The 13,665-nt window shown below is 41.1% G+C and overlaps 1 protein-coding gene across 4 annotated transcripts in view; it reads right to left on the reverse strand.

Annotated features, from left to right (window-relative positions):
* Positions 1-13,665, reverse strand: part of sun1 (Sad1 and UNC84 domain containing 1) — a 39,263-nt gene that overhangs the window by 13,026 nt on the left and 12,572 nt on the right. For all 4 annotated transcript variants that reach the window (XM_034711084.1, XM_034711087.1, XM_034711086.1 and 1 more), the window contains 2 exons: positions 1,755-1,946; positions 672-925 (listed from right to left, as the gene is read on the reverse strand). In XM_034711084.1, coding sequence (XP_034566975.1) covers positions 672-925; positions 1,755-1,946 — 446 coding nt within the window. The remainder of the gene's footprint in view (positions 1-671; positions 926-1,754; positions 1,947-13,665) is intronic.

Below are 13,665 nucleotides of genomic sequence, written 5' to 3' on the forward strand. Positions count from 1 at the left end.
ACCTTACCAATAAGATCTATCTTATTGTAGTTTCACTATTATTGAGTTTCCTGTTTATTTGTTTTGATTCTAAATTATTAGCGTTTATTATTATTGTTTGCTTTTTCTTTTATTCACTTACTATGTTTCTGATACAAAAAACATTAGTTGCTTTAATTGTTTACATTGATCCTTTGTATGTAATGTGTAAAAATTTAAATAAACAGATCTTTGAAAAAAAAAAAAAAAAAAAACTTGTAACCTGCAGTTTGTGACCGTTCAATAGCTTAAAAAAAAATAACATGACGTACTGGTTTAACATTACCGATCACAGCCCCCAGTCATGATGTGTGCTCCAGTGTCCCAATAGATGTCTGAATAACGTAACTCTGCACACAGTTCAACTCTTTTGTCCCCAAAGAGCAGTGAAGCATTAATGTGCTGGCATAAACAAAAACGCTGTTCTTAGCCATTTTGCTCTTTTGCTAAACAAACCCCTGGTTGTGTAGTTTCTCCTTCTAAAACAGAACTTCAACAGAAAACTTATTTTTTTCTGATACTGCTCCAAATAGACAAAAAGTACCTCAAGAAAAAAAAAAATCTTCCTGCTTGCTTTATAACATGGTTAAGTCACTTCTAAATTATTTTGTGTAAAAGGTCATTTTTGATGTCTCATTATTTAAACCACTGACCCCAGTGTCCATCCACAGAAGAGGAGGTGGTGGTTGAAGTTGTGGTGATGATGCGTTGTCTCAGATGGGGCTGATCAAGGATGGGGGTGAGCAGTGAGGCATCAGACTCTTGGTTGCTCTCCTGAATGCTGCTGCTGCTGTTGATGGGGGTGCTGATGGCTGAGAAGGAGAGGGTTTTCCGCGGTGTGACGGCTTGACTCAGGGACAAGGAGAGGGAGCCGGAACTGGACTGCTGCTTTTTGCTCCGTACGGTTCTGAGACAGAGCAGAGATAGGAAACATGAAGAGGTGTGAGACGTGCTGCAGAGGACAATAAATCTAATTTTCATTAAGCAAATCTGTATGAGGAACAAGAAGGTGGTCACAGGAGTAGAGCTGTAAATATAACAGTGGGCTGAGGATCAGTGAAGGTTTATTTATCAGGTCAGGTTATCTGCTTCCGTCCAGGGTAAAGCAGACAAAGCAGGGGGGAGACCCAGTTATGGTCTTGGTATACCCTGTTATATTGTTTTTTTATAAATTAACCTATTCAGGCTGCTTGCTAGTTGTTTCGATGAAAATGATTACTGAAGTGTTGTTGGCATTTATGTCAACAGGCGACTCACTTTATGCCTTTATCAGTATTCATTTGGACTTTTTTGGGGCACATTAATACAATTTTGGATTTTCTCTGAGTTGAAGCACATTGCATACATTTCTTTATAGGTCCTACAGCCTTAGCAATTTGCTGATCTACTAGGCAGTAATTTGGGAATTATTTTGTGACTTTTATGTTGTTGTTCTTTGCCAAACAGAGCTTACAGCAGTAATGACTTAAATTACTTTATAAGATGCTTAACTTCTCTTAGCTCCTGAAAGTGTGCTGGGTTTACATTTTAATTAATCAAAGTGTAACTCCATTAACGTAGATCTTTATCATTTGTTCTTTAAAATGGGACTTGAATAAAACCAACATAATGTGCACATGCTTGCGCAGGCTAAGGATGCTATCATTATCCAATCAAACAGATGGTAACAGGTATTTTTACTGCTCCTCTCTAGTGGGATGACTTGTGAGAGGGTTATCATCTATTACTAGTCTTACCGTGTCTCTTTCCTGCTGCTGGTGTAGCTGCTACTACTGTGGTTCTGAGAGAAATCAGCCAGGCTCCCGTTGTCATAGTGACCGGTGCTGTTCTGCAGACGCAGGCTCCGCCGTGACATCCTGGGCGACTCGTACACGGCAGCAATCTGGTGCTCCTTCTCAAACTCTAACGCTCTGGTGGAGTAGCTGGAGCTGAGAGAGACACACGAGGGAGGAACAAGAGAGGAAAGGAGAAGAAAGAGCGGGAAAGTCAGGGAGGAAGAAAAGAGAAGAAAGTTTTTGAAATCAAGAGGAGTTGCATGACAGTGGATGTGTGACTTTTAACCTCAAACCCATTCTGTATGGGGATGTCCTGCCTTTTTCAAAAGCATGTGTCATCTTCAGAAAGTAAATCTTTAGAAAGGCTTTAATGTTTTTAACAAACGCAAACAAAAACACAGGGACAAACAGTTCGTTTAGAGAGCTGTCTTTCTGTTGTTCCTGCAACTGGCAGTGTGCCTGACAGGAAGTGACTCACTCACAAGGGAGTGAGAAAAAGACAAAACAATGGGAACATTGTGTCTCTGAAAGTCAATCTGGAAAAAAGAGCCACAAAAATATCCCAAAGTATGCAAGTAGTCTGAAAAAAAAAATCTACTCCACTAAGAGCAGGCTCTAGCCAACCGTAAGTGGAAACACACACTGTATGTTTTCAAATTTGACTTTGGCGTGCGTTGTGCAGCTGTGACTCACAGGGCCACACCCACCTGGCACAGTAGGCAAACAGATTCAGGGTAAACATTCAGCCTTGACTAACAGGGAATAGGGCAGCAATTGCGAAATTCAGAGGATACATTAGAAGATCTATTTCTAAAAGCTTTCTGATAGAGGAAAATAACACAAACGTTACCTCACTTATGCTTTCTTTCTCTACAAAGTTCAACAGGGTTAACATTGTTTGATTCATTCTAACCTGAACCCAAACGACCTGCTAACACCGCACTTTCTTTGACTGACTGTTTACACTCCTCAGCATGTGGCTAAACTGGGTCAAGCAGAAGTACTCTATGAGCATGCAGGGAAGGGCGGAGGTAGAAGAGGAGGAGCAAAGCCTTTTATCTTTCATTTGAGGACAGGGAATAAACTAAGTAAAGAGGGACCTTTCAGGTATGACGAGCTGTTTAGTTCAAAACCCCAGAATCCCCGTAAGGGGCCTCGCACATCAGCAGTGAGTTTTCAATGTTATATATAATCATCCGTTTATGTATGTATGTATACTTGTGTGTATGGACTGTGCATGTTGCTCTAGTCTGTGGATCTTCCTCGAGCTCTAAGACCCAGAGGATTACAAACTCCAGCAGAGAGCCAATTATGTGCTTTTGTCTTCGCTCTGCCCCCTGCCGGCTTCTCCGACTGGCTTCCATCTAAGCACATGACCCGGGCCGCACCTCTCCCTCTCTGTCAGTCTGATATAGAACCAGCCTTTGCTATTAAACATTTGCCAAGAAGGATAATCGTAAGTACATGTAGTAGCGGTGGAGAACCAGTCATTGTTTACATGTGTTCATGTGGACACAGCAGAACTATTGTCCTATCACTAACGGATAATATTTAGTCTCATTGTTTAACAGGAAGCTCTCATTATGTCTCTCCAGGCCTCACAAAATGAAACGAACACCAAAAAGTGTTCCAAACATAGACTATGTAAATAATTGACGCAGTATCTGTGATATCAACCATCTGTTTCTGGATATGCTGAACTCAACATAACTGCTGTCAAGCTAGTGTGTGGTAAAGAGGCGGGCTTTGAGCCTCCTAGCCAACAGCTTTCATAATGGAAAACTTGCAATCTTAATACCTTTGAAATTGCAGTGTTCTGAAAAAATTCACTCCCAGCACAGTGTGCCAATCCAGAAATGAGCTTTCCAGACTACACTCGTTTTTTGTACCAGCCTCAAGCGGACACTCAAGGAACTGCAGTTTGTGAAACTTCTGCATTGGCTTCAATTCTCATGGCCGGAGGTTGCCGCTTGGTTCCTAACCATGAACACACAACCTTCTACATGTTCCCTGTGCCTGGAGTCTCTGGAGGACACATCCCTCTCCAGGTTTTTCTCCTGTCACATAACTATGAGCAACTATCAAGACAGAATAAAGCAAACTTCCTGCAGAGAGAATAGAAGGCATGTAATATCAAAAAACTGCCATAGAAATGTTGCCACCCGAGGAAGCAAGTAAGTCCAGAAATAATAACAAATGCTTCTTCCAAAGATTGCTGGATAATTAATTTATGTTAATTGGAAATTGAATTGAAATTGCTCAGGGCTCATTTGTGACCATTTTGGTACTATATGCACCCAAAATTTGATCTGTGCAACCGCAAAACTTATGGGAGCATTTATGGTGCAATCTTTCCTTTCCATTTCTCTACAAAACACACGTTAATACAGTGACCGGTGGTTGACCAGTAATCACACGTCAACTTAACATTCTTCAGTTTAACTGCTGATATTAGGTTGGTTAATGTTAGCCTTCAATTACTTTGTTTCATTGCGCCTCATTGTGATGTGGCAGTGAGCTAATTAGCACGAACTCAGAAGAGCCGATGATAGTAGATGAAAAGGACGCTGAGATGCTCAAACAGTTTAGCTGGAGCCCCTACCTTTTTGAAGTTAGGAGCAGCAATGCTACCAAGTAAAAAAGTAAATTTCAAACCCTGTAAAGATCTTATGACTCGATGTACTGAACTTAACTGGTTACAATCCGCCAACAACAGCAGAGATGCCATACAGGGCAACTGAGCAGAGGCAAAGTCAAGTCACTGGGTCTCCCTTCATGTAACAATAGGGTTGCTAAATTCCGGGAATTTTCAAAGTCGGAAACTAGTTCATAACAGAGTGAGTCGTTTTTTTAAGTAGAACAATAACAGGGCTTTGAACTCTCCAAGTCAGTTTCTGAGATACTATATGTGAGCAGCAACATTAATATCTCTCCAACAAAAGCAATTAAGTGTTAATACTTTGTCTCTGAACTCTCAGCCCTCCTCCCTTTCACAGTCCGAGGATAAGGATCTATAGACCTGACTGGACAGTAAGCAGTGCTTTGTATGCACTCATCCCTCATCTCAAACATAGCCTGCTCTGGAGGTAGGAGTAGGTATGCAATGCATGTCACAATGGCTTTGCACGCCACAGGAAGAACCAGCTCTAATGTCCAGAACACCCCAGGTTTACCCTTAAAGGGTACATATCACGCTTTTTTCATCAATATATATTGGTCTAAGAGGTCCCCAAAACATGTCTTTAAAGTTTATGCTCAAAAAAACACTTTGAAATCAGATTTTGGCATGCCTGAAAAGTCCTCTTCTTCATTCCTCATCAGAACACTCTGTTTTCTCTCTGACCACGCCCCCTCCGGAAGTGGATATGCCTCGGCTCTCCAGCACGTTGATCTAATGTTTACATGTTGGCTGAATATACACGGCTGCTCAGAGATCGCGTTACTTCAACCCTCTGAATCTGATCCTGACGGAGAGGCGCCTGTAGCAGGACCTTTCTGAACGATTGGTCATAGATTTAGTGTTTCTTGTTGTTTTATTTATCAGTATGTAGACGTGTGTCTTGGTACACAGCTACGAACATGTAGCTATGTAGCTATGCAGCTAGCGCTAGCACTTATCCATGATAAATAAAAATCATCCACTAGATCTTCAAATCTGCAGACGTGGGGAGTAAAACCGACCTCTGCCAGAAAGGCAGCAGCACCTTTTATGAAGGATTGGTCACAGATTTAGTGTTTCTTGTTGTTTTATTTGTCAGTATGTCGACGTGTGTCTTGGTACACAGCTACAGCTACAGCTACAGCTATGAACATGTAGCTATGTGGCTATGCTAATTAGCGCTAGCACTTATCCATGACAAATAAAAATCATCCACTATATCTTCAAATCTGCAGACGTGGGGAGTAAAACCGACCTTTGTGTTTATTAAGACAGCCTACAACTAGCATGCCTCCCTCCTAAGCTCCTTGTTAGCACACATTTGTGCAGGTAATGAAAAACAGGGGAGGGATTCAGTACTATTTTATACAGTCTATGGGCTGAACAAGCTCCGAGCTCTGACTCCGTGACAGACCGGATATTGTTGTTACGTAACAAAAACACGGAAGTCTGAAACGGCTCGTTTCACACACATTTACAGAAAGGTGTAGAAATCAAAACAGGGGCAGAATGGATTTTTTTCATTCTCGGGGGGTTTGTAGACATGCCAGGGACACATATTTCAGGTAAAGAACCATTAAAAAGTCAATTTTGCACGATATGTCACCTTTAAGTCACCTCACTTACGAATATTCCAGCTTCGTAGTACAAGTCTAAAGTTATTCGTTCAGGATTTATGGGTAATGTCATTGACTGAGAGCCTGAGGCAGGGCAGGGCAGGGCGTGTATGAGAAAAACAACAGACACATCTGTCTGTGTAGCCTACAGCCAGGCACAATCATTAAAGGGATATTTCCGTTTTTTTTTAAGTGGGGTCGTATGAGACACATTACACTAGTGCTCCTGCTAGCCACAATTGGCGTGTATCCATGCTCATGCAGTGAAAGAACACAGGTCTGCGAGGTGCGTCCGAAAATATTGCCACAACAAAGGGGGTTTCTGGCGGCAAACTGAAAAGCTCAAATTTTATCTACTGGTGCATGCATTTGCACCGTAATGAGTGCCTGGACTATATTTTCTGAACTTTAGCGAAATTACGAAAAATAGGCGACCCAGTCTGCAGAGAAAAAAGCCTAGCTTGTCTGCCGGTCATCTCATTAAATGGGGAGAGCTCACCGGCACTCATTGTGGCTAGCAGGAGCACTAGTGTAATGTAACTCATACGACCCAACTTAAAAAAAAAACTGAAATATCCCTTTAATGCAACACTCTGCTCTACCTGGCAACTTCTGAACTCGGCCACAGAGATCAAAACATTAAAGTGTGTATTACCAAGTGTGCTGAAACAATGCTTAAAAGAAGCACTTGTTTAGATCTAAGCCTGTCTCATTAGAGAGCGTAAACAGTGCTAAATTAGTCCGCAGACTCCATTCTGGGGATCCAAATTGATCTGCTCTCTCCCAGGCGACTCCCACGGCCCACATCAGTGGTAAAAATAGAGATGGACACAGCTGTCAGGACTGGGCAGAGAAGACACAGATGAAGAGACAAATGTACAGTATTAAGAAAGAAAGAAAGAAGACTCTTCCATCCTGACTTTCAGCTTCCTGGAATCTCTCCTTATATAACACTGAAGCTTTGATACTCTTCCCACACTCAGTGGGCACAGCAGCATTTCTTCCAACACGCAACTACACACACAAAAACATCGGATAGGATGGTACATTTTAGTGATTTTATGACTGCCTTTTTTTGTATTTTGCTAGTGGGAATCACTTTTGTTTAAGACACAACATCAGTAACAAGAGCTATATAAAAGACAGGAGCAGAGATTTAGGTGCAATTCATAACTATTTTTAATTCTCAGATTATTCAGGCATTTATTAATACAGAAAAATACAAAAATGATAGGCAGACTGACTGAAGGGATCTTGCGTCAGAAAAATTCACACTAACCGAAAGTAAACATAGATATTTGAAAGAAATTCCAGACAGCCTAAGGATGAAGCAACTGGATCTGGGCCATTTATCCTGGTGTAAACTCCACATGATGAATCATTGAGGAAGTATTTGCCCGCCAGGTGAGTGCAACATAACTCCAGCGTCTGCTCTTTGAGGGCCCGTCAGGATAACGCACCCTGAAGACTACAACGGCCTGGATGTTGTACGACAGTGTGGGATTCACAGCAGCCGGAAAAACTGCCAACGCAAAACCAACTTGTTGTTATTTCTTTCAGATCCATCCATAGAACCACAGATGACAAATTCCTCCATGACAAAGGAAAAGTAACTACAGTAACATCCCTTCTGGTGAGTCTACACTTCCAGCGCCATGTTTGGTTTGCTGCCACTAAAGGAACTTGCCACCCACCCTCCTGCTGCCTGCTTTGCATAGTGTATGCAAAAAAATGAGATCCCATCACAGAGCAGACACAATGAGGCATCATGTTACATGCAGGAACAGTGATCTGCGTTTGAACAGACTTTAATAACATTTAAACTGGAGTAGAATAATTCTGTTGGGTTTGCTGAAGGTTGGAGTACAGGAGCATGATTATTTCTGTCCTCACACAACCTGCTGGTTATTTTCAGGATTTATTAACTAACTCTTTGGTAGATATATTTCTGAAAAACAGACCTCTGATAGGACCCAAAGTGATGTCTTCAATTTACCTGCTTTGTCTGACAAACAACATAAAACCCAAAGCTGCGTGCTAGCATCAGAGGTAGTAACACAGGCACAGATGCAAGACTGAATCATTTTGAACCAGTGTTGAAGGTTGAGTGTGTGTGGAGCCCGTGCTGTGTTCACCTAATGTGTTTCTGCAACAGTATAACTAGGCATGTGTAGGTTTAGTGGACCTAAACGGTTAAAAATCGTCATCACCTAGTTGGCAGTATAATCAAGTACTAGTTGGTTCAAATGGTTATGATTTCTATTATTGTAGGTCTGAAATGCAGGTCATAAGATGTGTCTAAAGGCGTTTTTCGACCACAGGAACTTTACCCTGGAACTATGTGCGTTTCAACCGGTGGACCTACGGGGTGAATTTAGTTCAGGGGTAGTCAATCTGCCCCCTAAAAAGCCCCTGGTAGGGGGTCAGTACTTTTCATAGGCCCCAGGGCTTTTGGGGGCAGGGCCTGCAATGCTGAACGTGTCTGATTGGCAGTTTACCTATAGTGTTTTTATTCCACCCGCCGTCCACAATAACATCACACACGTGATCCACTTGATTTCTCATTCTTCAATTTGTTCTATCTGTTTTTATGTGTGTGTCTTCTTTTAAAAAGAAGAAGACGCTGTGTACACTTGATTTAGCAGCTTGTAACAGTAGTCTTCTCTCAGCCCACCTCGAATGCGTCTCTCCCGGTGTTACGGTTTTAAAAGTGTAAACCTTCAGCTGAATGTAACAGGGTTTGTGGAGTTTACACAGCTGTTGAAACACAGAGGGAATTTTAAGATTCAATATCCTCATCAGATAAGTATTTCTTATAATGATCGTCTAAAGACGATAATGAGGGATGCATCTGGCTGAAAGTCAGCAGTTAACAGGGTCGCAATACTGACAGACATTTTAAGCTGAATACTAACTAACACCAATACTAGTATCAGTATTGGAAAAATGTTAATAATATCACAAAGACAAAGAGTTCCTGAAATACAAAGTTATTCTAACGGGAATAAATCAACTTAATGTTTATGATGCAACTGAAGAAACTTGATTTGATAACAACATAAAGCAATGAAAGTTAAAATAGAAACTGTTGACTGTCATTCTGAATAAGAATTAACAATGCCTTTTAGCTTATTTTTTTACAGGCATAGTAGCTGATCTTACAATAAGAGCTAATCTGCAGTTCTGGGACGCAACGCAAGATAACTGTAGTGATCTTAAAAGTTCCCTCAAACCTGGAGTAAAAACACTGGCCACCACATGTTGTCTCACATATACATACTTAAATCTGACAGCCATTATAGAAACCATGTGGGTTGTTAATCTCAGCTTCAAACCCACTAGTGTTGTTCCAAAAGCTTTGTCAAATATTTGCCAAGAACGTACCCCAACAAGAAAAGAGAAAGGTTTTACAAGACGAGGGGGCGTGTTGAAACAGGAGGAGCAAAAAGCTCCTCCCAAAGTTATTGAAAAACATTTGTTTTGTAGCCATAAGTGAATACTGACTGCTCTGTGGAAGATGAGTCAGAGTGCAGGGCAAAGAAGGACATACTGAACTCCCAGATCAACAAACATAAAACAGCATTTTAGGCTTGCAGATGTAAACAACTTGCACTCAGATGTCACATACCTTTATCATATTTGTGACATTTTCAACTCGGTCTGAAAACAAGTCTTCAGCTGACGTTTAGTTTGCTTTAAAAATCCAATCTTAACTGCAGAACATTTTTTAACAACTCAGACATGATAAGTATTAATATTGCAAGCACAAGCATGTTTTAACAGAAGGCACTGTGTCAGTCTTTATACATTAGACCTCTGCCATAATCATTTCACAGAGGTTGGAGTTTGTACTTCGGAGTATTTGCTAAAAACATTCCTACAATTAATATGTATCTCCTCCACATGACACCGTGAGACCCGGCTGTGTTTACAGAAATCACATTGCTCTCTTTTTTTCCCCTCCAAGCACAAGCCTCTGGAAGTCTGTTAGGAAAATACCAAATTTGAGCAGAAGCATAGCACCAAACTGTTTCCTCAAACTGTCGCAGAGTGGAGAGAGTTTTTTTACCCCCGAGGTGCTGAGGCCTATATTTATCAGAGGCCAGGAACTGGGAGTTTTGGAACAGAGCAAAGAGCCTTCGAAATTCCAATCAGACTAACTCTAGGTGGGCGGGATTTGGTCCTGTGACTAGGATTGTTCCAGCCCACTGGTGTCCTTCCCCGTCTACATTATTACACTATACTGTGCCTTTCATGTTGCTGCAGCTGCCATGGAGACCAATCTAAACATCTCTCTAGCTATAAAGAAATAGCGATAAGGAGATGAGGAGCGATGGCTTGAGATGTACCATTTCCAAGGGGCAGATGCTGACGGCACATGCGCACATGTCTGGGTCATACAGACACAGAGATGCTGATAAAACATGGGCTTCATGAGCACAAGGAGACAGAACTTTTATTTTTCTTTCCACAGTTGTGATGAAGTTTGTGAAGAGGAGCAGAGGCAGAAATATAAGTGTTGACATGAGTTTAATCTGAGGCACAAGTTATCTCACCAAAATCCTGCTGCTGTGGTTTGCTCAACACTTGACCAGTCACCAGTGATGTGCTGAAATACACACGGACCAGATGTCAAAACAACTGTGACAGCAGCTTGAACAACAACTGTCCGATCTGCATGTCGTACACAGCCGCAGCCTGTTTTAACTGCATCCTTAAACCTCGTCTTGTATCAAAGATTTAATTTCAACATAGGTCGTTTTTGAAGAAGCAGTTAGTTTTCCTTGCTCAAAACTGTCTTTCAATAAATCAAATGCTCAGAAAAAAAGAAAAAAAAATGGTGTCTCTGCCTTTTGCAGGATTGTACTTTTTCATAATTTCATTTGGACTACTTGAAAATCCAGCCCACTAATGCTCATTTCTCCAAATTGGCCCACCCCAGATTCAACATTTTCAGAACATAAATACTTTGTCTTAATAATACTGCACTTTAAACGGATTAAAGCGAGAGAGGGGTAATCATTTGTGTCAATTCGGTGTTGAAAAGGAACTGCAATTTAGAATTTTGACACCAAGTTGTAGCTCATGATTATTGTGTATTGTTGCACTGTAGTTATTGCAATATTGAACAATGTACACATTACATTGTAGTATTCTTTCATACTATACAGGCTTACGTTACAAGAATTATCTTCAGCTGCTGTTCACGTTCAGTACCAAGAGTCCATTGCTGCTGCTGCTCACTACTATCACAGTGTAGCTTTCCTGAATGAGGTTAAAAAAAACAACCTTTCACCAGAGGCAGCAGCCCCACTGACCCACTTCCACTATCATAAAATATGGAGGGTCTGCGTGAGTCCATACACAACACACACACACACCCTTTCTACAGAGATGATCACAGTGCATCTGTCATTCAAGTGGTTAAAAAGCTCAATGTTGAACCACACAGCTGTACCAGTTTTCCGCTGTGTGGTAAAAAAGATAAAACTGTACTTCGCAGAATCAGAGACTACTTTTGACTGAATGATGAATACTGAGATTTAACAATGGTTGGTTTGTCTCGTAGTTATATAAAACTGTTACTGTCTAAATTGAAAATTGATTAGAATACAACGCTATGAGGGTTGTTTTCCGCTACAAAAAAAATACAAAAATCTTTAAATACCACCAAAATATCAATGACTGACAACAAAATATCTGTTCCTGAACAAGAGAAAGCTGTTTCCTAATTTTAGCTCCAAGGCAAAATTGTCTATCTACGGGAAAACCCTTCATTTAAAAAGGACTGTAGGCTAGGGATGGGCAGTGATTTTTGAATATTCGTTCACTTGGTAAAAATCTGAGTTACTGTGAATATTTTCTCTTTTAAAAGTACAAATTTTCATCGTTTTAACCGGTGCCTGCAGTAATACGGTATTCCTACCAAATGGTGGCTCTAGAGTGTCTTCAAGCTGTTTGCTAACCGCGTTAAATAACAGAAGAAGAAGAATTCTAACTGCATTAAATAGCAAAAGAAGAAGAAAACATTAGCAACGGTCACAGCGATTTTCTCCATTTCTGAATCTCACACTACTACACACGTGTTTCCAGAGACTTAGCATGGCTTTAAAATGTAAACATACACGCCACATTGCTGCGTCACAGAAACACCCACATAAAGATCGAGACAGACGCTTTCAGTGCCCGCTACTAGCAGCCCCTCGTCTCGCTGCTGGTTAACGCAACGGCCACACAGGCCATTAAAGGGACAGGTGTGTGTGTTTATTGTGTGTGTGTGTGTGTGTGTGTGTGTGTGTGTGTGGGGGGGGGGGGGGGGGGGGGGGGGGGGGGGGGGGTTATTGAATAATCGTCGAATAGATGCCAATGATTATCAAATAGTATTTGCTTGAAATGCCCATCCCTAGTGCAAGCACACCCTCTTTCAGGACAAGCTGAACTTGTAATTCTTTAAAAAATTGGAATTTAAAGTAAGTTTCAAGACACTATTTTTTTTCCGCAAATCTCTCCGTATTTCCACTGTGACACAAATTGTTCAAAACCAAAAATAAACATATTGATCTCACCTTTCATCTACCAAAAGCAGGCTGTAATACTAAGTTTTGGGTGATGCTTGCAATCTGTACTGGAATGAGTGAATATGTTTGGTAAGTGTGTGAAAGCAGCAGTGACGATGTGAACGCTCAGACAACTTCCCATTCCCTATAAAATAAAAATGTCATATAGATGAGTAAAATATTTTGTTCTATTTACAGTGTTACTTGAATGCACAAAATGATGGTAGTCCTGTTGTGTGTCTGTGTGTGGGCGGCCTCAGAGCTGATAAAAGAAACAAGGCACGATTGGCTGGCCTACGCTCCCTCTTTCTTTGAAGGGCCACAAAACTTGTCACTGCTCTTTTGAGTTTTGAAAACAGATGGGCCAACGGTTTCTGTCACCTGACCCCGTCCGTCTCTGCACCGGTCACAGTGTATTCACTGTGGCCCATAGACACGTGCAGGCACCCACTAAAGTCTGATCATAATCAGCTGTCAGGCTTTCTGACAGGTTGATATTTATAAAGTTAGTCTGGATGTTGAATTCAAAGCTGAGGCAAAGACATTTAACTGCCATCCCTTGGCCTGAGCTCCACTCAATTATAGGAAAACAGTTAGCTGTAATTATTTGGTTTATACTCATGTTCATTACAGTTACTCACTGACTGACTGGATAAAAGAAGACTGACATCACAACAAAAGTGATCCCAAAACATTTGAAGCTCCCCCCTGGTCATTGGCTGCAGTATAGCTATTAAAGCCCTCCTTCTCCATTGTAACAGATGGGACATGGGCTGAACTAGAAAACTATACACGTCAAATACATTTCTCTTAAATGTGGTTTATGTCATGACAGTTAGTTCATTTTCTGAGAAGTTGTGTTACAATTACTTATCTTATTTTTAAAGATGATAGACAGCTTTGTTGACAAATGCAGGCTTATGCAGCGTGTGGTACCTGATTAGAGTAGTAGAAATACAGCAAGAGAAATCGTAACAAACGCTAACACAAGAGTAATTGAAATTTCCAAAGCCATAAGTCTCTGCTTCAAATCAATATAA

Source organism: Notolabrus celidotus, chromosome 20, assembly GCF_009762535.1.
Source record: "Notolabrus celidotus isolate fNotCel1 chromosome 20, fNotCel1.pri, whole genome shotgun sequence".
Lineage (NCBI taxonomy): Eukaryota > Metazoa > Chordata > Actinopteri > Labriformes > Labridae > Notolabrus > Notolabrus celidotus.